The sequence below is a fragment of the Simochromis diagramma genome, unplaced genomic scaffold (assembly GCF_900408965.1).
Source record: "Simochromis diagramma unplaced genomic scaffold, fSimDia1.1 OVJJ01000205.1, whole genome shotgun sequence".
Classification (NCBI taxonomy): Eukaryota; Metazoa; Chordata; class Actinopteri; order Cichliformes; family Cichlidae; genus Simochromis; species Simochromis diagramma.
The window spans coordinates 240887-268170 of record NW_024386782.1 but is presented as its reverse complement, the minus strand read 5'-3'; the positions used below and the strand labels follow the sequence as shown (position 1 = coordinate 268170).

Here is a 27284-nt window from a genome sequence, read left to right as displayed (position 1 = left end):
TTCACTGTCTTGAAACATGTTTCTATACCTTACTGAAATGTTGCTCAGTAGCTGATTGTGTCTTATTTTAAGTGTAATGAGATCATTTTGACTAGAAATAAGACAAATATACTTGGTAAGATTTTGAGTTTTTGCACTGATCCAGCGAAAAACCTTAACTCTAAAATAATTTGAATGACTGAATTTCTGATTTTCATAGACTAGAAATTGTAAATTCAATCCAGTTTTATTTATATTGCGTCAAATAACACAGCAGTCACCTCAAGGTGCGTGTTATTGTAAAGACCCTACAATCATATCAGAAACCAAAACGAGCACTTGATGACAGTGGGAAGGAAAAACTCCATTTTAACAGGAAGCAGTCATATCGAACACATAAAATGCACCAGTATATGCAGTTTATATTTCCCCACCCGCTGACGATGTCGTAGCTCACAGGGGATCATCGAGTATCTTTCTTTACCTTTTCCTTACAATGGAAAATACCCTGAGATGACTGTTGAATGGGAGTTTATGGTGGATTGACATTACCAGCCCTAGAGCCAATATTGTGGCTTAGTCAGTAAGCACTGCTGCCAACATGCTTGCAGATACAAGAGCTTATTTGCAGTTCAACAGTTTTCCCCCTCCGTTCTTATTGCAGCTCTGTTGCCCTTGCGTGATGTGTGACTCGCAAAACATATCTCTCAAGCAGTGAGCGTCTGTCAATGTCAAAATATTTCCCGCTCATTCAGTCTGTTTAGCATTAAAATAGATTCTGAGGTGCTCACAGCTCACAAATACCAAAGTAGTTCAATCTCCGCGAGCACTCGCTGCCTCGCACATGGAATCACTGTGCAGAAAACTCACAATCCTCTTTCTCCACGTCATAATCACCCATCCTTGGCGCTCAAACCGCTGCGACTCTCCTTCCACACATCTGTGATTGATTCATGCTGGACAGTTAGTGGATTTCCATCATCTAATGCAAGCTGTGAGTGCTTCGCTTTTGTCCTGCTGTTTGAGCAACTGTCAGCTCCGGCATCGTCAGCTACTAATAACATTTTAGGCAGTTGGCAATCTCTTTGGCTCGTACTATTATTACCACACACCTTGCTGTTGCCTTTTTGAGGAGAAATAAGGACAGTCTAAAAAAATATTTGCATGCAAACCTTACTTTTCTGGGTTTACTTGGCAGCTGTGCAGAGTGAATTTCTGATAGGAATCTGACACCGTCAGGTATGCTGTAACTGCTGAATCGATGCAGGTTTTAGGAATTTATGTGCATCGCATGTGGCAAGATGTTAACGCAATTTTGACTCTCAAAAGGAAATCAAAGTAAAAAGGAGCAGCCTCAACAAATCAATAACGTACACAGGACGCTTAAAACTGGCAAGTGCCTTTATTTTCATTCAACAGTACACAAAGAAAGAAAGAAGCTATTTACAATTACAAGACTTAAAATTCAATTATTTATTATTCCCTGCTGATGACTACAGACGATCAGTAGTAGTCCTCTGGGTCAGCTTTATCCCCCTGATTCTGAATCTGCTGCTGCTTCTTGTACAACTCGGCGATCTGCAGAGATCGAGAGGGAGAGAGATGTTTAGAGAGAACAAGGGAGATGAGACGATTTGCGAGAAAGAGGGGAAGCAGGGTGGAGGGGGGGAGTGAAGGAGAGACTATCATGAAGTGAGGTCAGAAACATGAAGAGGAGAAGCTAAAAATATCAGTTTGATTATTCATATGCTGGGCTTTGATGTTGGTGACTCCCAGCTGCTGAGTGCGAGACGGGGGCTGCGCTCACTTGGGCTCATCGGAGTTCGGGGGCGAGGGAGGAGGAAGGCGGGACAATGAATAATGCGCGAACAGCAGGCCCACCCAGAATCAGCAGTATCAGTACCAGTACAGCAGGGTGGCACAGTGAGGATGGAAAACAATGAAACATCACATTATTTCTCCTCCGCAGGATCAAGGTAAAGCTTTGATTCTCAGCCCAAAAGTGGTTGCATCCAACATGATCTGGCTGGTCTTCATGTTTTCTTAATTCCCTCCGACTCGAATGAGGTTAAGTTTTATTTAAACCGTGCGCTACGTCAGGCAACGTGAACCGATGTGCTGTGCTAATGAGCGTGTGTGCATCTTAACTGATGAAAACTGACAGAAGCATCATTTTAATGCGGCTGATGTTCTGACTTGACTCCCTGCCGTAAACGCCTATATCTACACTCTATAAGTAACAGATGGGCATTGATTCAACTCAGTGAATATTAACATTTTATTGTAGTTCAGTCTTTAGAAATGCTACACAAGTTTGGGCGCAGGTGGTGTTACACTACAATGAACCTGGCATGGATTTTCCCGGTGAGGCGCGGCGTGCGTTTCAGAGCTGGTGCATCTAAGGCGATGCATGATGCAAGAAATCATGTCGTAAAATGTTTAGCAGGGAATCAAACTTTAAAAATCTCGTTTCATTTTGTTGACTTGTTAGAGTCAAACGGTTTTGAACGTAGGGGATCTCTTCATATCATGCCGTGAATCAGAAAACATGGTCAACAGCAGGAGGACATAAAAAAATATCAATGTTCAATGTTGTTTTCAGGTAAAAGATGTTCTATAAGTCAGGCTATGAATGATACATGAACGCAACCTTCAGAAAACAAAACTTTGAGAATACAGAAAGAAATAAACATGGAGACTTCAGTACGAGTTTCAGACATCATAAAGACATTCTGGTGCATGTTAACACAGAAGTGGAGACTTCTGGTTTCAGACACATAGGCCCAACAGACAAGGTAGTAAATTAAACAAAAAACACCTTCATGTCTATTTTGATCTTTTCTACATCGACATTGTAATTGAAGAACAGCTGAAAGTCTGAAACGTGCATGAAATCACATCTTTGGTAAGTATCTTACCCTAATGTTTAGGTTAATTGACAAGAATTGGACACTTTATTTTATTTTGTGCATTTCACATTTTAAGGGTTCATTATTAAGCTCATTTCCACCTCCATATTTTTAATACTTTGACTCCATTAAGAGTAACTTTGTTTTATTCACATTCAAATCCATATTTGTATTACTGGAAAACAAACAGAAAACAAACGCAAGAGTAGAAAAAAAACTGTCTAAAACACAGTTTTTAGAAAAGCACTTTAGAGCTTTAAGCTGATTACTTGTATATACACACTGGCACTTTATAAGAGGGATTACAGAAGAAATATTTGGCAGTTTTAGCCCCAAGACATAAAATAGTTAAGTACAAGCTGCAGTATTTTATGGTAATATTCCAATATATATCAATATTTACCATTATTTCACTAATAGTACAATCTAGGAGAAAAAACAAAACATAAAAATATTTGTATGTACATGACATTTACTGTATAAGGTATACAGTCCATATACAGTCCTGTAACTCAGGTCAGCATAGTGATAAGAATTTTATATGCTCATGGGTCAGCAGTCAGGTCATTCAGAGGCAGGCAGACATCAACATGGCATAAAACAAAAAGAAAAAAAACACCTAAGCAAACCGCTGAAAGTTGATTTGTGTTCTGGCAAAACTTTCTGCGAGTTATGTCAAACACAAATCCACCGTTAGACTAAAACAACACAATTAATGGTTTGCGCTGGTGAGCTTGGTGTTGTCTACTTAAATTAGTTTTTCTGAACTGTCCTGTAGTTTGTACAGTACAAATCATGTTTGCTGCCTCACAATATATTTCTCCGAAACCAACACTGCTTTAACTGACTGTAATGCAGCTCCGTTCGACATGCAGCAGGAGACCATTACATAAACCAATTCCTGTATATAAAAAAAGACTGTCCTTGGAGTGCTATTCACCCATGAAATTTTACAGGACAGCTCTTGTGAAGCGACCGTAGTGATGATGATGCTTTTCTATACAACACGGTCAAACAAGCGTATGACTGAATTTTACTAGGCCGCGATCTTCCTTCTTTGACCTCATGATCCTTCATATTTTCTAGTCCTATAAGAGATCTGACATGGAGGGGGGACCAGTACTGATCTAATGTACCTGAGCTGCGGCCGTGGCGTCCTCGGGCTTCTTGTCGTCTCTAATCCTAAGGAAGCGAGGGAACCTCAGAGAAATGCCCTTCTCTGGATCCACCTGAAGAAGTTCAGATCACAAGAATTATAATTAAAACCAGCAAACGACCTGTGATACTGAGTTATCATTTGTTGCTACTTCTAACATACCCCACGTACTGGATATTTTGTTGACTAACATGCACTGAAAGATATTCAAGCCCTGCTAGCTCAAGGTTTGGAAACAAAAACCTCTTTGAATTATTTGCCTTGTTTAGTGTTTTACTGGCTTTAGAAATTGTACTGTACATTTTCAACCAAGGCTGCTTGACAATGCAGATATATTGAATGTGAAGGGTGTGTTTAAGATTTTTCAGACCTGTACTTACAGTTTATCAAATGTGAAAGGGTTTTTATGTAAATTCGGGGGGTCAAATGGAACGAATAAGTATACAACATTGACAATAATCTGACCTATCAATTCAATCTTTAAAGCTTTTCGTACAATTTGCAGTAAGTACAGGCTATTTTTTTGCTGTGCCTTGAAACTTTGGCTTTTAAAAAGTTGGGAAACTGGCTTAGACCACCATAACAGCACATGAATTAGCGAGGGTCCCAGCAAAGCATGATGACCATTCTGTTCATAAGTACCTGAGCTGTTCACATGAGCTGCTCGAGCTTCACGTACACAGAGTGGAGGAACATCATTAGCAAATCCACATAGCACTTTTAGCTACATCAAATTGCACTGCTCTAATATCTCAGAAAGTATACCCTCTTTTTCAAGCTACTGACTATCGCAGAAAGCTGTAGCCACATTATGTGTGAAGCCTCAGGGTAATCTTACAAATTACCTGTCAAAACCATCCTGGGGATCACGGTATTAAAAGAACTGATACTGCTAATCCTCTTTTTGGTTACTCATCCAAACATCTGATATTCAACTGTTTAAAAAATACGATGTATAGAGAGAACGAACCCAACAACTGGCAAATTTCACACCAGATTTTTTTTAATTAATGGTAGCGTTTTATCCATCCCACTGTTGTTTTACTTTGCCTGCTGTTAAAACGGGAGCTATATTCTGGCAAACCTTTTTTATTTGCGCTGAGGGACTCTGCATCTAACATGCAGCCAAACCACGGGTAATAAACAAGTATCTGTTCTATTAAAACCGGACGCTTTTACAACATTTTTAATAACTCAATTAAGAGGCACTAATTATGACTTTTCACTGTAGGCAACAGAGCATAACAGGCAGAATTTATCAGTGGAAACACATGGAGGGCGGATTAAGACACTGAACTGACCATTCCCATTGCAGCTTTGTAGACCGGAGACAGTGAGAGGTCAGCGCACTTCACCTCCCAAACCTGCACAGCATCCAGCCACACGTCGGGCTCGGCTGATTGGTCAACGCGGTAGTAAGCACGGGGCTTGGGCAGGATGTGCTCCTAGAGAACATAAAATGAAAAATTAATGATTAAATCACTAAATTATCCAACTTAAGAATAAAACGTTAGATAAATGTTAGAAATATGTACCCAGAATTAATGGTGACTTCTTCAAAAGAACTCAAATTTGTTCTTCTTACAGTACAATTATATAAACGTTTCAAACTCAAAACTCTTCAGATATGGACAGCTTGTGCAGGGCACTCGGTCACACATAAAATGTCGTGATTAGAATCCAAGTTGGATGAAATAACATTTTTACTTTTAGCACAGCATAAACTGAATGCATGTAGTCACATAATCAGACAGGCACTACCAGATTACTTTTAGCATCTGACTTTTTAACGCCACTCAGTACCAAGCCAGTTTGCATAAGACAATTTATATGCCCTCAGTTTGTGCATATACACTGAGTTAACTGGATTAGAGGTCAGTTAGTTCAGGTTTATTACATCCCTGCAGCATCAGACGGCAACAAAATCCATCAATAGAGCAGCGTCCACACAGGAAGAGACTAGCAGCAATAAGGCAACCAGCAAAGGAATGTCAATGTACTTCAGCAACATTTTGCAACAACTGTTACCAACAGGTGCTCAGTTGACCTTAAATGACAATAGCAGTTGCATGAACTTATGCACTTATGCACAGGGCTGTCTAGAAAGGGAGCATTGGGTGGCACTGGCTGTTGTTTAAAAACAGCATAGAGTTCAATACGAGGTATATTCATAAAGTCCTGGCTTTACACATAAATGTTTGCTTAGAGTTTTAGGTGCATAGTGGGATTTAAGGAAGCATCTAAAATGGCCCAGATAGCTGACCTTAAAAAGGAGTTTGGGCAAATTCAAGTCTGGTAAGTTTCTATTCGTGCCGATATTCTCCTTTCCATGTTTAAATATAGTAAGCAGCAACTCTTCTTATTAAAGCAGCTGTTGAAATATAGCAGCCATGACAATAAAACTTTGACCTCATGCATTGTTTGTCAACTGATATACTGTTAAAATCTCCTTCAGAGTACTTTATCCCACGCATGCACCCAATGCCGTGGGTGTCTGAAGGAAAGCATGAAAAAAGTGACTCATGCCGAAATGAAAGACTGCCATCATTTTGAACAGACTGATGAAGCCAGCAGTGTTATGTATCCCACATCTGAAAACAACTAGAGTGTACGTACAGTGTACATGCAAATATGCACAGTGTAAAAATAGGCAATGCATGTACAGAGAACCTGGTAAAAAAGACAGTGATGGAGCGCTTCTGGTTGCCCTGCTGAATTGTGCCGTGTCTCAAAAACCACATCCCAAGAGGCAGACACAGTCTGAGCACTCCTATATTTCTTGGTGGGGGCAACATGATTTCAAAGACACATTATCACACACCTACACGACAGATTTCATTTAGAAGCAGCCTGATATACTGCACTTTTTTTCTCCTTATTTTAAACTCGATATTTACCTCGCAGGCTTCACCGCCAAACTGTTTCTGTTCCCGCGAGGCGACCGAGAAAAATAAAAAGAGCCAACTTCTGCAATATTTAATAGTACCATTTTAACTTTGACACGAGCAATCATTCTGTCAGCGTAGGTGTCAGTCTTTTACAAAATGATACCCATCTTGTTTTGGCGTGAAACAGCCATTTCAGCGAATGTGCCTCTGAAACGGTTTAATGTTAACGAGACTGCTGCAGTGTCCACAGAACTGGGTCATAGTTAAATAATTCTGGGGGAAAGAAAGCTCCAGCTGTAGCGGTGCTGTTTCCCCGCACACATTATTTATACTGTGGGCATTCAAGTGACACTCCAATACAGAGCGAATTACAATGCATGAGCTGGTAGGCGTGTAGAGTCTTATAAAATATTGAGTTCTGTCGGAGCTCAAACCTGTGGCCTTTCAGTTATACTTGGGGATACACAGATACAGCTATATAATAGATAGAGTTATTATTGTAATCATTAGATGGGTCAAGTATTAGGTGGAGTTAATAAAACTGTAATATTGCAATTTTACACGCCTTCCAGAGCATCATAATTACACATCACACAAGCCTAAAAAGGTGCGTGAGCTATTTCAGTTACATGCAATTATTCATGTTGATTTAAATGTATTTACACCACCGAGGACCAAGTGAAGAACTCATCTTCAGGGGCATGTAAAGTGACTTATTTAAGGTGGAGTGGCAATTATATAATCAAGTACAGTTGTTACTGCTGGGAAAACTGTGCAGTTTGTGCCTGCTGTGGAACATTTTGGCTTATATGATGTGAAACGGTAAGTTGAAAAAAATAAAAGAGCTTCTACTTAAAAACATTTTAAGCACATGATCAGCAATGACGAGCAGAAGCTGCATTTAGGTATCAACTCTGTTCCAGGCTTATAATGTGAAATGTGTGATCAGAATACTAATAATAACATTTTATCAGTTCACTGAATGAGAAACTGAAATTCAATTGATGATTTCCAACTTTTGAAATGCTATATTTTAGTTATATATTTTTAAACCGTATTTGTCCTTTGGTTGTACCTGAATCTATAACACATTGCTTCCACCAGAAGGTGACAATAAGGCATCAAAAGTCATTTTCCAAGTATTATTAAACAAGAAAAACACAAAGAATGCGTGATATTAATAATGATAAAAAAAAAAAAAAAAAAAAGAGTGCTACAGGAATGTTTTTTGCAGGCCATCCTGTGAGTTAGGACTCCACCCTATGCCAGAATCACACTATCCATGAATACAGTGGGGCAAAAAAGTATTTAGTCAGCCACCGATTGTGCAAGTTCCCCCACCTAAAATGATGACAGAGGTCAGTAATTTGCACCAGAGGTACACTTCAACTGTGAGAGACAGAATGTGAAAAAAAAAATCCATGAATCCACATGGTAGGATTTGTAAAGAATTTATTCGTAAATCAGGGTGGAAAATAAGTATTTGGTCAATAACAAAAATACAACTCAATACTTTGTAACATAACCTTTGTTGGCAATAACAGAGGTCAAACGTTTACTATAGGTCTTTACCAGGTTTGCACACACAGTAGCTGGTATTTTGGCCCATTCCTCCATGCAGATCTTCTCGAGAGCAGTGATGTTTTGGGGCTGTCGCCGAGCAACACGGACTTTCAACTCCCGCCACAGATTTTCTATGGGGTTGAGGTCTGGAGACTGGCTAGGCCACTCCAGGACTTTCAAATGCTTCTTAAGGAGCCACTCCTTTGTTGCCCGGGCGGTGTGTTTTGGATCATTGTCATGTTGGAAGACCCAGCCTCGTTTCATCTTCAAAGTTCTCACTGATGGAAGGAGGTTTTGGCTCAAATCTCACGATACATGGCCCCATTCATTCTGTCCTTAACACGGATCAGTCGTCCTGTCCCCTTGGCAGAAAAACAGCCCCATAGCATGATGTTTCCACCCCCATGCTTCACAGTAGGTATGGTGTTCTTGGGATGCAACTCAGTATTCTTCTTCCTCCAAACACGACGAGTTGAGTTTATACCAAAAAGTTCTACTTTGGTTTCATCTGACCACATGACATTCTCCCAATCCTCTGCTGTATCATCCATGTGCTCTCTGGCAAACTTCAGACGGGCCTGGACATGCACTGGCTTCAGCAGCAGGAACACGTCTGGCACTGCGGGATTTGATTCCCTGCCGTTGTAGTGTGTTACTGATGTGACCTTTGTTACTTTGGTCCCAGCTCTCTGCAGGTCATTCACCAGGTCCCCCGTGTGGTTCTGGGATCTTTGCTCACCGTTCTCATGATCATTTTGACCCCACGGGATGAGATCTTGCGTGGAGCCCCAGATCGAAGGAGACTATCAGTGGTCTTGTATGTCTTCCATTTTCTGATGATTGCTCCCACAGTTGATTTTTTCACACCAAGCTGCTTGCCTATTGTAGATTCACTCTTCCCAGTCTGGTGCAGGTCTACAATACTTTTCCTGGTGTCCTTCGAAAGCTCTTTGGTCTTGGCCATGGCGGAGTTTGGAGTCTGACTGTTTGAGGCTGTGGACAGGTGTCTTTTATACAGATGATGAGTTCAAACAGGTGCCATTCATACAGGTAACGAGTGGGGGACAGAAAAGCTTCTTACAGAAGACGTTACAGGTCTGTGAGAGCCAGAGATTTTCCTTGTTTGAGGTGACCAAATACTTATTTTCCACCCTAATTTACGAATAAATTCTTTACAAATCCTACCATGTGAATTCATGGATTTTTTTTTCACATTCTGTCTCTCACAGTTGAAGTGTACCTCTGGTGCAAATTACTGACCTCTGTCATCATTTTAAGTGGGGGAACTTGCACAATTGGTGGCTGACTAAATACTTTTTTGCCCCACTGTATACTTTTAACTTGTTAAAAAAAACCTGTCACATCATGATAATGATATAAAATGATAAAGTGACGCAACGCGTTTACTTTGCCTAGCACACACGACGATGACAACAAAGTCCAGGCATGTCTGAGAGCGAGAGCAGTGTCATTTTAGTACTTAAAAAGGGAGTTTCTTCAATGACATCCAATATAACATGATAACGCAATATGCAAGAAAAATGTTGCTGCTAACAATGGGAACAGTGAACTTGTTTCACCACTTGAGGCAAAAACACCACCGACTACTACAAGGCTACGAAGGCAGGTAAAGCGAAATAAGAGCAGTGACGCAAAAGTAAACATTCACTCACCTGAGCATCGCTTGAGCACTCACTCTTTGCACTCTATATGGCAAGAAGAGCCAATGGTGGATGGAAATTACTAATGCGGTTACACAGCGGTAACGCAGGACTTTAAGCAACTGGTTAAACAGCTCAAATAAACCCAAGTTAAAACACCCTGGGTAAAAATTATTTTTAGATTTATACTTTATTATGTGATCATATTGTGCAGGCTCCTGTGGAATTACAAGGTTAAGTTGCTTTTCCGGTTAAACTGTGTTAAGCAGTTGCATTGTTCTTTTTTTTTTTTTTTTTTACTTAAAACTTCTGGAGAAAACACTGTCGAGACTACAATTGTACTTACAGTTGACTTATGCCATGTCAGTGGATATAAGGCTGTCTCACTGCTACATTAATGCTGTGAACGCTACACTTCAAATTAGGTAGTCCGTCATCAATGACAGTAACTCAATGGAAAAGGAGGATGGAAAATGCCCTTCATTTTGTTTGCACATAAAAGCTGCTGCCTGCGAGCTAAGATCACCAAAGAAATGTTAAATTCTTTCCCCTCTATTGTCATAAATATGGTTTTTGCAAATTTTCAAAATCTCATGATATAATTGGGCTTTACTGCCCACTACCATTTTGGATTAATGTAGAAAATATGTAGAAAATAAAAGTTTATGGTACTTACATAGTTTTTTCCTCCCAAATTGACACCACTTCTATGATTTTTGAAGCCTAAATGTAATTTTCAGTTAATAATAAGCTACGAACAACTGAATGTGAGTGTCACCACTGCTTAGCTGCTTTGTTCAGATCAATGACACCAAAGTTCTGGAGTCTCATTTAGCCATTTGTTACAAAATGCCTCTTTCCTTCAAAAGTGCCAACTCATTCCCAAATCATTTCTGGGAGAGTTTATTTGAATGTCAAATTGTACTTTTGCTTAAAATCTATAATGAAAGTGATTCTGCATCAGGCCCCCAAAACTCCACTATCAGTCAGCCTCTAACGTCTACTACCCTTAATCATTTTCAAGCATCAGAATAAAGATTAGACTGAAAAATGGGGGGGGAGCAGCTCCCGGTGTTACAGCACAGCAACTCGCCACCCAGGGGATTGTGAACCGAGCCAATCGTCTCCCCGTCTCGAGTCCCTTCGGCTTGCAGCACTGCTGCAACTAAAGCAACACGGCCACACCACTGGCCTTCCTTAATTCACCATCCATCACTTTCATTACAAAGCAGCACAGTGCAGGCTCTATTGGTCTCACAAAGAAAAAAAAAAAAGAAAAAAGGTTACACCACCTTCTAAATCACTGCTTCACTGTAGTGATTCTACACTGTGCAGCAGTTTGTTACACCAAATTCAACCCTTTAATCTCTAAAAGAGATGTTTTAAAAAAACCCACGGTGTTCACCAGGTTTGCTCAGTCTGTATTAAATAACGATTACGTTGTTTTATAAATAGATGACTGTATTTTAAAAAACCCCGTCTCTTTTATTCCTGTAAAAGAAGTAATAAATTTAGCTGATAAAGCCAGCAGAATACAAAAATGAATTCACACTCTCGTAACGGCTATCATTTTCAGAGAGCAGTTGTCAAGTTTCTTCAAATGCTTCTGCTGCTCTGCTGCTCTGGAGCAAACCTCTTCAAATATAAATTGAAAAAGAAATTCATTAACCAGCTTCAGAGCACGCCAACACAGTTTCACTAAACACATTTTATTTCATTGGTAAAATAGAAGTGATTCATGGTGCCAGCCCAGCATTTCCTAAACACACCAAATGAACACCTCTGAAAGGCACGTGCAACTTATTTTAGGTAAGATGTAACACGTGTATAAGCCTAGAGGGTAGAAAACATCATCTGTAACCCCTGAGCTTATTCCTGTTACTTTTCTCCTTTTGGATAATTAAAGGTATCCTCGAGGTGCTATTTACAAAATGAAGTTGTAACTTAGGAGTTTATCTGCACACTGGTCCTATTATTTTGATACTAAAATCTTGGTTCATATCTGAAGAGACTGAATGAACAGAGAATATAATCTATGAATGTATAGTTGTGGAATTTCACGACTCCAACCCCCCAAAAACCTCATTGTGGTTTTGATCTAAAATTTACTGCGTCTGTGTTTATGTTACCATCAAGTAAGTACTTATCAAACAATGAATTCAAGTAATCCTAAAGCTGAAGCTTCAGATGTCTTTACACAGTACTGTCATCTGTTATCTCTGAATGAAGTCTGTTAGATGGGATATATATACTTCGTATGGTCTCCTCAGGCACACAGCTCTGGCTTTGAGTGGAGAAGCCGGCCATTCAAACCTTATGTTTGCGAGGGACAGTCTATCAGAGAAAAGCTAGCTTCAAGGAAGCACTAAAAAAGCCAATTTGAAAAGACTGTACCAAGGCCCAGTATAAGACAAATAAAGATTGTTTTGAAATCACACAAAGCTAATCTTGTTGAGTCTACAGTTAAATATTTGGCTCCTGTACATTTGCGATTTAAAAAAGAGGAAGAAAGAAAAAAAAATCAAGACATCAATGTAAGGAAACAACAGTGTGGCTGTTTAAAGAGTAAGTGCAACAGCCTTGCTGTGACACTTTACCTTTAAGAACTTGTAATGCTGCTCCAGATCTTCATCCTTGAAGCCTGTCCCGATCTGGAAGAGACGAAAGGAGATAAGAGGCACGCACAGATCTATATATACACACACACACAGACACACACACACACACGCACACACGCACTCAGTCTTAGATGCGTGTGAGGCAGCAGACATTTGGCAGCACGCTGCAAAACAGAGAACAGCAAGAAAATCCCTCCCTACACCACGAGCATCTTGTCTGCCTACTTCACATTAAGCAACATGTCACCTCTCAAAAGACCTGAGCCTGCTGAGGCACAAGAATCACCCAATGAATAAGGGGGGAGGAAAACAGGCTGGTGTGTCATGCAAATATAGGATTTCCCAGCTTACAGATCTGCATGTATTCTGCAGATCTCCATGATAGGCTTCACTGTGTGTTTTAAAGGTAGCATTCAAGAAGATTTGGAGGTTAATCCAAGCATGTGTTCATGCATTTGTTATCTGTGCTGGCCAAGTCTTCTACCAAGCCGACTGCAATGTATTTTTAAGAGCACCTGTTCCACATGAAGTAGAGGTAAGCTAATTACTGTACAACTAGTCTGTTTTGTGGATAATCAGAGTCTCCCAGCAGCTTAATCCAATCAATACAAGGGTATGTGCGCAAGTTAACAAAAGCAAACAGCAATGCTCACAAACATTCGCATTTTTTTAACACAACAACAACAACGACGAAGCAAAATTAATTATTCTATTTTGGTAGTTCTGGGCTGAGCTTCCTTTTCTTGATGACCACAGCCAGGTCCACATGTTTGATTTGCCCGATTGTTATGCTGGATGCCCTTCCTGTCACAGCCACAGAGGGATTTGTTTGTTAGATAAATATTTAAACCACTACATTATGCAAACACTCTTAATTTGATGATTTAATTTTTGGTTTTATAACTCAAAACACAGGGAGATCACTGTGAGCTTCATTGCAAGCCCACTGACTCACTATGTTGCAAATTTAAAAAATATATTTCATTAAAACTTGACAAAAACCAAAGAAGATTAAAGAAAAATCTTGACTTAGGTGGAAATGAAGTACATGAGCAGCAACATGGACAAGCACTTAGCACGGTCACAGCAAGAAAATTCCTGATTCAAACGACTGCTTGGGAATGCCCCATCCAATTGAGGGGAGTATGGAGCGCTCACTGTGGCTGAATGGGTTCCCTGTGGTTTCCTCCCACAAAGACATGCTTGGAAAGTTAATATATCTTATGTGACCATCTGTGAGGATGTGGGTACATGTGGTTGTATCCACATTTGCCCTGTGATGGACTGAATAGCTCAGAGTTAATAGATGGAAATCTATGGGTTTTCTTTAGTTTTCGCCTTGCCAAACATGCCCGAGGAGGCATCGGTTCATTGAGACCGACTGTATGTCAAATGCTTTTACAAAATGTTTGTATTTTTAATACATGGTCTAAATCCTGCCCCTGACAACTAGCCCTAATATTACTTTTAGTAACAAACAAACACTGAAACTAATAAAAATGGATCCAAAACTAAACATTGACAGCTGTGCATGAATGTCCTCGTCTCTTGCACGCTCTGCATGCCTATTTTCTTTCTCCCGTATGTGGGAATTTTGCGTTTGTGAGGTGTGTGTGTGTGTGTTTTCAATTTCTTCATGGTGGAGAAAAGGTTGTGTGGCTCAGGTCCTATTTGTTTGGCAGCACTTTTCTTTTCCAATACGCTTTCTTATTTTTCTATTTTGACGAAAACCTCTCAGCTTGCTGCTCTGAGTCATTCCTGCCTGCCTAATATCAAGCTCCTGCCAAAGACTGCAAACTGTAAATACACTTCTAAGGTATTTTAATGGGCTCACAGAGACAGACTCAACAAACAATCATTTAATGAGATGCGTGTTGACATAACTACCAGTATTTGTTAGAAAAACCTAGCAGATTAAAGGCTACATTAATAAACTGTCGACATAAAGTGGAGAAGACTGAGATTTAGATCTTGTTTTCCTCAATACTACAGTATTTCAGTACTGGTCATTAACAAATTACCACTGAGTCAGTCTTAACTATGTATAAGTGCTGGTTTCTCATTGTGCATAATTACTTTACAAGCACTTGTTTTAATCATTTAAATGACTGTAAATAGCTAAATGTATCTCTCAGCTGTCACCTTCCATTTCATTAGTGTCCCTTTTCTTCTCTGTGACAGCAGCATGTGTGAACTGTGTGTCCACAGCAGCAGCACTGCTCCCAAATCTGCTGCTCACTCAAGGACACTTCATAGGACATACAGGTGAAATTACATTTGGGAGATGGAAATGTGGTTTAGATTCTGCTTTCGGCTACAGAGAGGGTTACTGAAGTGTACAATGTCAAAGACAAAACATTTATTCCTTTGTTGTTTAGCTGACACTGGAGAGCAAAAGGAAGATGAGTGCAGCACACAGGAGAAGTGGATGCTGCAGTCACATGGCACACACTGACAACTGCAGAAAAGATTAACGGCGTGTTTCCATGTGCTCACTCATCTCGTACACATGTGAAAAAGTATGTACACTCCAGTTTTACTGAACATAGCTGTCCACGTGAGACGTTCAGACAGGAAACATGATCTGAAGTATTTTTTTTTCTTTCATTGTACAAAAACAACTGCAGGAGTTGAGTGCTGCTCAAACTGAAATGCAAGTTCAACACGTTACACGACTTTCAGACCCATCTAATAAGATGGTCTCGAGAACGATCTTGGTCTTGTCTTGGTCTCGATACCCTCTTGGTCTTGGTTTAGACGGTCTTGACTACAAGTCTAGCTTAACCACAGTTAACGTTGGTCATCTTAAACAACAAAAAGCCTTTAAAAGCTAAATGCCCTTTAAAGAAGTTGGAAATGAGCGGAAAAGAAATCAGGAAAAACGTTAAGACTGTTTTACAGTCAGACACTTCGCTTAGAGCCGTGGGAAGGGCCTTGAAGGTGGGGGTGCTGTAGTGTGTTACAAAGGTTGTCAGTCCTGCAACCAGCAGACACGAATGAACACCCAAAACTGAACTGAACCGCTCAGAACAGCCGAGAAAAAAATACAGTGGCTTGCACACAACAGAACACTAAGTAAACTGCACACGACGGACACACACATCAGTCATACTATGAGGTTTGTTAAGACAAAGCAGTGAAGACATACAATAAAACTATTTGTGCACTGCTGACCAAAACCTATCAAAATATGGAGCCAAATTTATAAGTACCCTTTTGGTAACAAAGGCAGAACTGTGAAATTACTGCTTGATTACAGCGTTAAACTGCACAGCGGCAGCTCATAAGCCAAAGCCTGACCTTCAACTTGGTGCTCAGAAGTTTAGACAATAAATGTCCATGAGGACATTTAGCTAGTGAGAGGTACTGGCTGATAGCTAATTTTGAAAAATGCACCACTTCTAGGGATGTCCAGTAACGTCATTTAACCATGATGCTTTTATAAGGGGGAAACAAAAAGTACTTTTATTTATTTTACCCCCAGTTTTCCTTTTGCAATTGGAGGTGCTGCACCACTGGCAATACCCCCACTTCTCTTGGCGTTGGTTAGGCTGATATCAATACATTTGTTCACCAAAGACAGTTAAATGAGTCATTTGATTGATTTGGTACTTTCCTTCTGAAGTGGAACCTAAAAATAAGTCAACAATGCAGCTATATGTGATCTAATGTGTCCTTGAGGCAAGAATAGTGCCACTGAGTTGTGAAAATTCTCATGGTGACCTAAAAAATTTAAGACAGTTTAATAATCTTTAGGCCTTTTGATTACTTGTTAAAGTCATTTTAAGACTTTCTAAAGACCCTGTAAACACAGGTGACCTAAAGTAATGCCTGACTGCCTCAGTCAACTGAAGGGCCTCCTCTGTAAACATGGTTTAAATGACGCCCTTCGTCTTTGAGAACTTTTGCTGAAATTTACTGTTAATGAAAAAAAGGCATCTGTCCAGAAAACATTGGCTTTGTTAAGCCTTTACGTCTGTGAGAGTGTCAGCAACACTTACATCTTTCTTTCCCATGTTTTATGTGTCAACATGAATAAAAATGGAAAATGAATGACACTGCCTACAAAGTCCAAAATGTTTCCAAGCCTGATATATAACAAGTAGCCCAATAAGTGCCAAAACATCAGTCAGTCAGCTTGCAACTTAGTTATACAGTTTTTGGCTCTGGCTTTTGAAGACTGTCCCTGTGTATTTTTAAAAATATTTTTAAAGTTACTGTGCATGGAGGAGGTGATGCTCCAACATGACTTTAGAAAAGCACAAAGTGTAACTGCCAAGTTGCATGTCAGAGAATTTAGTCAGTACAGCACATATTGTATGGGACATCACGCCCCCGTGTGTCCTGGCTGAAGAAACCTGTATTAATGTCTTTAAAGTGGATGACCTGTGATAGCATGCGTATGGCCCCGCCTACACATATACCCCATGTCATCACAGTCATCCCTCAGTTCTTATCCTCGTCATCTCGCTAAAAACATTTCTACTGAGTTGGGATAACTACCTACTCCTAGTTATCTCTGTTGTCTGACTGCTTTAAGTTAGTTTAACTAACCCTGTTGGTGTTAGCTTCCACCGCACAGTTGGTGTGTAGTTTGCCCGCAAGGCGCCAATTTAGAGTCTTCCTGTGCAGTGCTTTGCTTTGCATTTTGGTATGGATGCTAAACAGAAGCAAGGAAAGCAGAAACCTACTGTTCTCTCCTGTCCTCTGAGACGCTGTTTCTCTATGCACAACAGTGATCATCACGGTCACTATGGACGATACATGGAGCCGTCCCTGGCTGCTTATCTGGCCCTGTCCCACGACCATGGTGCCGGTGGCCCTGCAACACTGCTGTCTAAGCACAACAGATTCCACACGTCACAGCTGGATTCATCGAGCTCATGCTTTGCGTATCTAGCCAGAGGTAGAGCTCTGTGTAAACAGAGGCTGTCCCAATGGATTACAGAAGCTCTCTCACCGGCGTACAGCACCAAGGGTCTCGCTTCGCCCCAGGGTATAGGAGCTCATTCCACCAGGGCAAACTCCTAGGCTCTTTTTAAAGCTGTAACTGTAGGTGATATTTGTGCTGCAGCTAGTTGGGCATCACCGCACACTTTTGTTTGGTTTTATCGTTTGTACATTACAGCTCATGTTGTCCTTAAGATGCTGGTGGTCCAACTCCAGTTCAAAAGCTGTTCTGCAGGGCATGTATATATGTCCCATACTATATGTGTTGTACGGAGTGAATCAGCTGAAAGGGAACAGACAGTTACTTTTGTACCTTCTGTTCCCTGAAGGAGAGGAACGAGGTCCAACACAAGGTTCCTCCGCCCCGCAGCTTGGCTTGGTGAAGAGCAGCTATTGAACTGAGGGATGATTGACGAGAGGGGCTATATGAACGCATGTCATCACAGGTCAAAGGTGTGAATACATGTTTCTTCAGCCAGGACACACAAGGGCATGATGTGTGTGTGTTGTACCTCTCCTTCTGAGAAGAGAAGCTATAGATGTAATTGTTTGTTCTTCACATAAATGAGCTCAAATAAAACGGGGGCAAGTGCAATACACAGTTGGAGATTTTATCTGATCTGAAATTAGCCAAACTCTGAACAAGTGAGAGTAAGAGTTGGGAGGATTAAAACATATGAGCAAGACTGGACGCTGCGGGCCAAGCTGACAGGATAGTTGTAAACCTGTCACCTCTGTGGCTCATTCAGCATTTTTGACATTTGGATCTTTGAACTGGAAAACTAAAACAAAGAATTACTGACAATGTACTGAAAAAGTCTCCTAAAAATGAAGGATTTTCAAGCACTACAAATAAAATCAACATGAGCAAAAGAAAAGATAGAAAAATCAATGAAGAGCTAAAAACCAGACTTCTTCTACAATTTTCCCTCCATCTTTTGTTATCCACAGCTTGGGAAATAATTATTTCACCCACTGCCGAATTTGTAACTGTTCAATTTACAAAGAAATGAATGGTCTTTAATTTTTATGGTAGTTTCATTTTAATAAATAGAGAGACCACCAACCAAAAGTCTAGAAAATGAAACCCATTACATAAAAGTTAGAAATTGATTTGCACATCACTGACTCAAATAAGCATTTGATTCCCAAACTAAACAGTACTTTTTGGAAAAAACCTTGTTGGAAAGCACAGCGGGAAGATGTTTCTTGCAGTTAGTCAGTGGGTTTACACACATATCTGGAGGGATTTTGGCCCTTTCTTCTTTATAGAAAGTCTATAAATGTTTTAGGCTTCTTGGCTGTCGCTTGGCAAATCAAAGCCTCAGCTCTGTCCACAGATTCTCTATAGGATTGAGGTTTGCAGAGGTCACTCCATGACTTTAATGTGCTTCTTCTTCCTTTGCTGCCTTAGCAATATGTTAAGCGATATGCCGGTCATTGTTACACAACCCATTAAAGTGTTCTGGGTAAAGTAAAGATGCTCTCAGCCAAGATTTTCATGGCTCCGTCCAGTACCCTTATCAGAAAAACAGCCCCAAAGCATAACATTTCCACCTCCGTGCCTATCTGTGAGGACAATGTTCATACTCAGGACCGTACTCAGCATTTCTCTTCTTCCAAATACGGCAGAGTTTGATTTTGGTTTCATCTGACCACAGCACTTCCTCCCTCGCCTTCTCTGAATCAATTAGATTTTCCCTGGCAAACACCAAGTACTAAATCATGTTTTGATTGGGGACAAAATACCTATTTTACTCACTGACATGCAAATCAATTTATAACGTTTACGTGTTTTTTTTTCTGGATTTTTGGTTGATGTTCTCGCCCCATTAAAATGAAACAACTACAAACATCACAAACTGTTCATTTCTTTTTAAGTGAGCAAACTTACAAATTTAGCAGTGGATCAAACAATTATTTCCCCCACTGTACATCTGCCTGGCTGTACTTACTCAGGATAGTGACCTCAAATATGAACTCCATTTACAGATGAAAAAGCTTGAAAAAGAGAAAACTACCAGCATTGCCCGAAAAGTTAACGTGGCTCTTTAACGGTCGCTTTAACCTCCATCGGCTCCACTGGAGCATCTCATGGGCCAAAAGCGTAAACGCTGCGGTTGTACCAATGAGCTCCCAGGTGTGAATGTGTGTAAGTAAATGTTGTAGAAAGAGTGTGTGTGTGTGTTCGCTGCTCTCTAAATCCCTTTTCTCCGGATAAAGACATAAAAGTTATAGAGACGGAAAAAAAATGGAGATGAAAGGTTTTAGGAGGACAGAGGAGAGGCTGAATTTATGCTCTGTGCTGGAGTGATACTCTGACTTGTTCACACTGTCATTATCTCACACACATACAAATACACACACTGAAGTGGTCACGCATGTTCCAAAATATGCTTACACCTTATTCCAAGACGCATCCAGTCACACCTCCACACTTGTGGACACAACGATTTTCCTCTAACTCGGATTTGAGGGGAAGCACGACAGTTCAAAGCACGAAACAGACTCACAAACACAGCTCCCACACACATAAGAGGCAAAAGCAGCACACATACACACAGAAAAACCTTCGCACTTAATTAACACTCCACACTCTAGAGCACCTTAATACAAAGATGTGAAATATGCATTGCACAGAAGACAAACAATAAAATATGTCAAAATTAATTATCTTTAAGCAGAAAATTAGCTGCACTATTAAAGACCTTTTCTCACTATCCTCCCACACATCACACGTTTACATGCATCAAAAGCCACAGGTCAAAATTTAATTACACTGATTAACATTTTGAGTTGAAGGACTCAACAGCTGCCTGGAAATGTTGACACACTTGTTCTGGATGAAAATATTAAAATAGTGTCTCTGGAGACGTTTAATGTGGAACACCAGGAATGCAAGGCCATTCAAAGATGTTTATAGAGCGCAGATATTCCTTACAGGATGCCTATGTTTTTTTTACATAGACATAAGACAAAAAACACACACACACCTTGCAGACGGACTGGAACTCTTCATTTTCTTCATCGTAACAAGCCAGCAGGAAGCCCCCATAGGTGCCTGTCCTTTTTCCTTTCCCCAGATAGGCCCCAATCACACACAGGTCCACTGTGTCTCCAACTCCCTCCAAGTAGTCCTTCTTCAACTGGGGGAGGATAACAGCATGCGAGAAATACATTCATGTATAAATCACCCCAAGTTTTGGTCATTGTTCAACACAGGCAAATAAAATATGCGACTTTAAATGTCTGCAATGTAAAAATAAATAAATTATAGTGTATGAACCGTCACAGTTTTTGAATGCTGCGTGAATTAGTTGAAAACCTGATAGTTTAAAAATGTCCTCCAGAAATTCAAACTCAGTTTGGATGAAACCGTTTTAAACAACAGTGTAATCAACTTTGGTGTGCAGAAAAAAAAAACCCAAATTCAAAATCTGTTACACTTATCTGTGTTTATATTTCTGAGCAGAAACCTGAGAAAAAAAAAAGTCTGTAATTAGAATACCAGGTACTGATAAAAAAAATCCTAGACTTTGATGCTGAAAATCGAAAACGTGATTTCGACTTGGCAGATATTCCCTTCAAGGCTGTCTCATCGTGCACCTCTGCACACCTTTGGTGTTAAAGGCATTTCGAGATCACCTTCTTTCAGTCCCGTTCCCTCCCCTTGTTCTTGCGCTTCTACTGTATGACGTATACTGGAACTTCTCCAGTGTGTAAAAATGGTGCTCAATAAACTTGACCATCATTTTGGAGAAAAGGAAGTCTCAAAAAAGTCTCAAGAAGGCAAATCTGGTGAGCGAAGGCTGTCTAGGTATGCTGCGTGCTTACAGATGCTGCTGCAAAGTTCATGTTTCTGATTAATCTTTTCACTTGAACAGAGCTAGGCATTGAAAATCTCACCATTAGAGATTAAGTCACAGTCCACATGCATGTGAATATCAAACTTAGAAATCAGTGACATAGTAACTCATTTTCCTCATTAGCATCTCATGGAATTGGTCATTATTGGTATTAGTATTATAGTAAAAGTATAATTAGTAATATTAAGGTCTCAACCAACATGATCACCTCATCTATGATCATGCTCATCTCCATGATCATGCAACATGTGCTAATAAATAATTTGGCATTTCTGTAAGTTTGTTGAATATGAAAAACCCAACAGAAACAAGCTATGTTAGCTTTATTAAATATTGTTAAAAAGATCAGGAGTAAGAATTTGGTAAAAGTGTAAATCGTGTGCATGAAGGTTATGTGAGGAAAGTGCCTGTAAAATGGCAAAAGTGATCTTGAGCACAGCTTGGACTCATTAGAAGATAACTGTTTTTGGATGAAGACCAATTAGGTGATCATTGCGTTTCCAGTTTGAGCAGCGATTCTTTTGAATTATGGAAAGACAGATGATGGCTGCTTCACGATGGCATAAGCAAATAAACAAAACAAAAATAAACAGCAAATATCAAATCAGCAAGCTTCTGATTGTACTCTACATCTGACATATTACCTGTGGGCTTGAAAAACTGCAGATTCCTCAAGTGGAAACCTTTAAAAATTGCTTGGGTTGTAGCCAGAGTCTTAGCTCTCATCGCCATTACTGATCCAACGACTGAAAGTCATGTCAGTTTGACAAAGAAGTTGTGAAAGTTGTTTGTTTTGGGCTTGTCTGCGGTTCAGGGTAAGAACGGGACTTCCGGGGAGTGCAAGATAAGATGACCTTGAAGGCTTTACCTTTAAATCAAGTACGATTTGGCATTTTACTTGGCAAATGTTGGGGCTTTCCAAGCATACCATGAAGCAAATAATGGTCTTTCTATAGTCACTCTATATATGTGTGTTTGTGTCATAACTTTATGATAGGGTAAGTGCACATCCAAGTTGTTAGGCAGTGTGACGTGAATGTAAATGATTAATGGGTAACAAAACTGAAGCGCATGACCACACATAAACACACACCTTGAGCCAATTATGAGAGCGCTTGGCAATTTCATAGGTGGCATCCTTCTCTAGAGTCTTCACCATGAGGCCCTCGCAGGAGTCTAAACACACAAACAGATTAATACTCCAACTCACGAGTCCTGCTACGCAGAAAGGAAATTAAGAGATTATCTTTCAGATACATAAAAGGTCTTTGTTTTCTTTTGAAATACACAAAACAAAAGCAGGTTGAGGACACAAAGACAGCCAGTGGACAAGGACACCGGCGTATAACTCAAAGAGACGCACGGGAAACACAGCTCTATGTGCTTCCTCGTAAACAGAGCCAGACAGACACAACGCAAGAAAATTCAATTACACAACTAACAAGTCCTGTCTCTCTTATGCAAACACACAACACAACAAACACACACGCCAAACAAAGGGACGGCATGCAGGGAAAGGACGACTACTACACACAAAGCCCTCACACAAAATCACAAATGAAATGAATCTCTCGCACAGCACACCCACACACACACAAAAAGGTTCAAGATGCACAGGGACAGCAGGCGAGGAAAAAAAGTACACAGTCGGTGCACACACAAAAAAGTTATGAGACACAAAGAGACAGCAGGAAGGAAAACAAGTAAGAAAGCCTGTCTCCATCTAACCAGCACGTATACGCACACATACACACCTCGGACAGATTGCTCCAGGAACTCGGCGATGGTGTCGGTGTTGTCGGAGTCGATGGATCGGGCAAACACAAACTCTCCCTCCACCTCTGAGAAGCTTTCTCTCAGTAGAGCCCGACGCCGACACAATGGCTGTCGCACCAGGGACTAAACACAACACACACACAGAAACACATACACAATTACAAATGGCAAAACTGTATCATTACAACCATTTTCTCTCTATAGCTCGGAGCCTTGCGATGACAAGGATGAAATGCCATCTCAACCATCTACCCACTCATACACAAACACACAGTCTCAGAGTATACTTACAGACACACAGCCACGGCAGCTTTGGGCACACATACAAACACCCACACGTATACATGTGCACGCACAGCCACACACACGAGCAGCCTTAAATCTGCAGAACATACAGTCTTATGCGCGATTTATACCCTTACTCGAAATGTATGCAGATAATGAGGCCGACGCAGCCTGCAACGTTCTGCAATTACACCTTCGGTGATTGTTCTATGCTACAGTATTGACTTTCTTTTACACTTACATATATGCACTTTTCCACAATCAATGGCGATTGAAGCTTGTATGAGATAAACAAAGGCTTACTGCAATTTTTCCTCAAACTGTAAGGGAACTGGAGGGCTGCTGCCAGCGGGCTGCAGGAGGGGAAAATGTGGAGTGAAGTTGAACAACTATATTTTGTCGGGGGGAATTTCACTGATACTGAACTTTTATTTTAATTCATTTGACTGACAAAAAAAAACAAAAAAAAAACTGTGAGGTGACAGGTGTGAGCTTTATTTGAAAATCACTGCTTTTACTGAAATTACTGCAACTCAGAAAACAGAACCGTCTACGCACAGATTGGTGGAGCTCTGAAAACAAGGAAATGTCATACTGGCAGACCAAAAGGCTGCTGCTTTTGCATTAACAAAATAATTACAGCCTATTACATTTTACATTTTGTTTTACAAAAGTTGGTTCACAACATTTCTAGGTAGAGACACGTAACGAGTTTGGTGCAAGCTACGCTACGGCACAGCCAACCTTTCGTTCCACACGTTCTTTGTGAGGATGATTCTAACCATCTACTAGAGTTTAATTTATCCGTTAAAAATAACTGAAAAGGCCACATATTCTCCTAAATATCACAAGTCAGCCAACACTTGGCTAAAGCAGCAAAGCACCCACATACAGCATTGACAAGAGGACAATACATTAAAGGTCAACAGATGCAGGTTTCATCAATTAATGATGACACTGCAAGGTTTTTTTTAATGCTTCATTTTATTCAGCTTAGTCGCAGCACTGAAATGCTGCTGCAATTTCTGTCTGACCAGAAACCCCAAAAGATTGTGGGAAGCTGATACCCTTAGGAGTTCAGATTTTGACTGGAATTACATTTTTTTAAAAACATCTTCACATTATGTCTACTTTTGACTTTTTGATTATAATTGAGGTAAATTTTACATCTATATTGTCATTTGACATGTGTCAATTGCCTGTAGTTGGCAGCACATGGATTTATACACTCTGACAGTAGCTTGGCACAACAGCTAGGCAATGCCAATCCTTAATGATGCTCTTGTCTTTATACGTGTCATTGCTCTGAAATAGGACTTTGGCATATTGTGACACGGTGACATCCATTAATACAAAGCTGAAGTGTGCTCTGACATAGAGGTTGTTGGACATGCACCTGGTATTTTGCAAGAATATATAGCAGCGAGCAAGAGGGGGGAGAAGACTTTAAAGGGCCAAGTTTGGTGCTACATTCACTATCATTTCATCATGTACACCAGGGGTTCTCAAACTTTTTCTAGCATGCCCAATTTCAGAAGGTGAAAAAAAGTTCAAGCCCTCCAACATTCTTGAATTTTACTTAAATGCAAGTCAACACAATTCATCAGCAAATTGTAGATTATTACAGTTAGTTCATTCTAAGTGCCATGCCTGCAGTGCCCCACAGGGTTGTAAATCTTTTATAGTAAGAGTGAACATACCCATTTGTAAATAAACAACATATTAATTCATATCCATTATTGCGAGAAGTTCTAGCCTAGTTGTCAACAGCTCCTTGACCTCTGCCAATCTGCCATATCTACAAATATATCTACATTTATCTAAAGAGAGAATTTCTGTGACTCTTTACGAAGTTTATTTTTTTCCATTCTCTGTGCCGTTCTTCTGTCTCCTTTCTGCACAAGAGTTATGGAGGCTGTGTTGCCAGTGATAAATTGAAGTTTGGGAAGTATTTTGTGTTCAAACTCAGGAGGACTTGTGTCACTACATGGAATCAAGACCGATTTATAAAAAGAGCAAGTTCAAATCCACCAAGGGAGAGAAATCTCAAAGGATAATGAGACAGATGAAGCTGGACTTGAACTAGTAGTTTGCTGTACGGCTGCCAGCCAGTGCTCATAGAAAGCTTTGTATGAGTCATACAAATCCGTTTACCCCAGTGCGTTAAAACCACAAATTTATTTATTTTCCCTCCTTTTATATTCTTGCCTTAAAAATATGAACCCAACAAAATGAGCATATGCAGTGTATGTGTAATATTAGGTCCCTAAAGTAGATAAATAATTTTAAAAAAATAGCACCAAGGACATGACCTTGGTGTCCTGTGTGGTGGCGACTGCTGACTAATAGCTCTTGCTGGTTGGTCAGGCCTTAGCAGGGGAGGTAGCTGGTGTGAATAGCATTAAAAAACCCTCCCAGGACAACAACAGTGTTAGCAATGACAAGGACTATAGGGCAAAGGCAATTGGATGTTTCCAATTAATCGAGGAGAGAGATAAAGAAAAAAAGAAATTAATAAATAAAGGGCAACAGCCATAAAGAAGACAAAGCATGCATATACAGAGAAAAAAATAATTCATCACATTTGCATAAATGCCATATTAGGAGGAAGTAGCAATGAAATGGCACAACTTAAGAAGACAGTATTGGTCTTTTAATTACATAATTTTGTTTCTGTCCACTTGGGAAAACTCACATGGCACCGGAAGATGGAAACAGTAATTAGGATTTTCTTTAGCAGTCTTAAGAAATGTGCTTAAAAACTAAGCTTTATTTGGATAGAAACATATACTCTATCCCACACTCAGTCACAGTTACCACCCACAACACATACACTCTCAGACAGACAGACAGACACACACCTACCCACACACACACACGCACACACACCCCGTCGGAATTACAATGAGCATTACAATCATTATGTAGTTACGGCCTCCAGAAGCAGCATCATTGGCATTCAGGGACGATGCTGGCAACTTGGCGGGCGACGAGCACGCGGGTACTCACAAACAATAAACACGCGCAGCGGTTTAAAGAAAGAAAACAGGAGCGTTTTAAGAGATCTCTGGGAAAAATTTTCATCATCACTAGGCCTTACCTCGCCATTGAGGTAGAGGAGGTCAAAGGCGTACACACACACTTGGACTTTGATCTCTGATGTATCCACATCCTGCAGGGAGACATCAACACACATGGATACATTTTAATATTTTTCCCTTTGACAAAAATATGCAAATAGACGCATCTTATTCACAAATCGCTACAACCAACCTTGGGACTTGTTACAAAGAGCTCTTTGATTTCTCTCCCCGTTCGTGTTGAAAGTTAACCACCCAGCCTTCCCGTCTTCCTCTTAACAGCGTCACACCTCCCTGTTGTGTTCGCCCTCTCTCAGCCTATTACTTCCTGCTCCTCTGCTCACTTCACTCACCTCTTCTGCTTCTCCTTCTCCTACTCTCACCTTTCTTGAACCTCATCCTGTTTATTCCACTCCTTGTTTACCCCTGCTGGTTTCTACTTTCCCAACTCGACATTATTACTGGGTTTCCAGCACACCCCTGATGGAACCCAAGGAATGTTGAATTCCGGGGATGAGGCTCCACAAGCGATTTACAAATCCATTACTCTGTC

At 40.3% G+C, this 27284-nt stretch overlaps 1 protein-coding gene across 1 annotated transcript in view; it reads right to left on the bottom strand.

Annotated features, from left to right (window-relative positions):
* Window positions 1-1362: 1362 nt before the first annotated feature.
* The window catches only part of lig1 (ligase I, DNA, ATP-dependent), a 65005-nt gene continuing 39083 nt past the window's right edge, over window positions 1363-27284 (bottom strand). The window contains exons 20-27 of the mRNA XM_040014381.1: window positions 26752-26823; window positions 23345-23489; window positions 22684-22766; window positions 20718-20870; window positions 12754-12807; window positions 5346-5489; window positions 4025-4117; window positions 1363-1557 (exon numbers count right to left, since the gene is read on the bottom strand). Coding sequence (XP_039870315.1) covers window positions 1483-1557; window positions 4025-4117; window positions 5346-5489; window positions 12754-12807; window positions 20718-20870; window positions 22684-22766; window positions 23345-23489; window positions 26752-26823 — 819 coding nt within the window. The 3' untranslated portion in view covers window positions 1363-1482. The remainder of the gene's footprint in view (window positions 1558-4024; window positions 4118-5345; window positions 5490-12753; window positions 12808-20717; window positions 20871-22683; window positions 22767-23344; window positions 23490-26751; window positions 26824-27284) is intronic.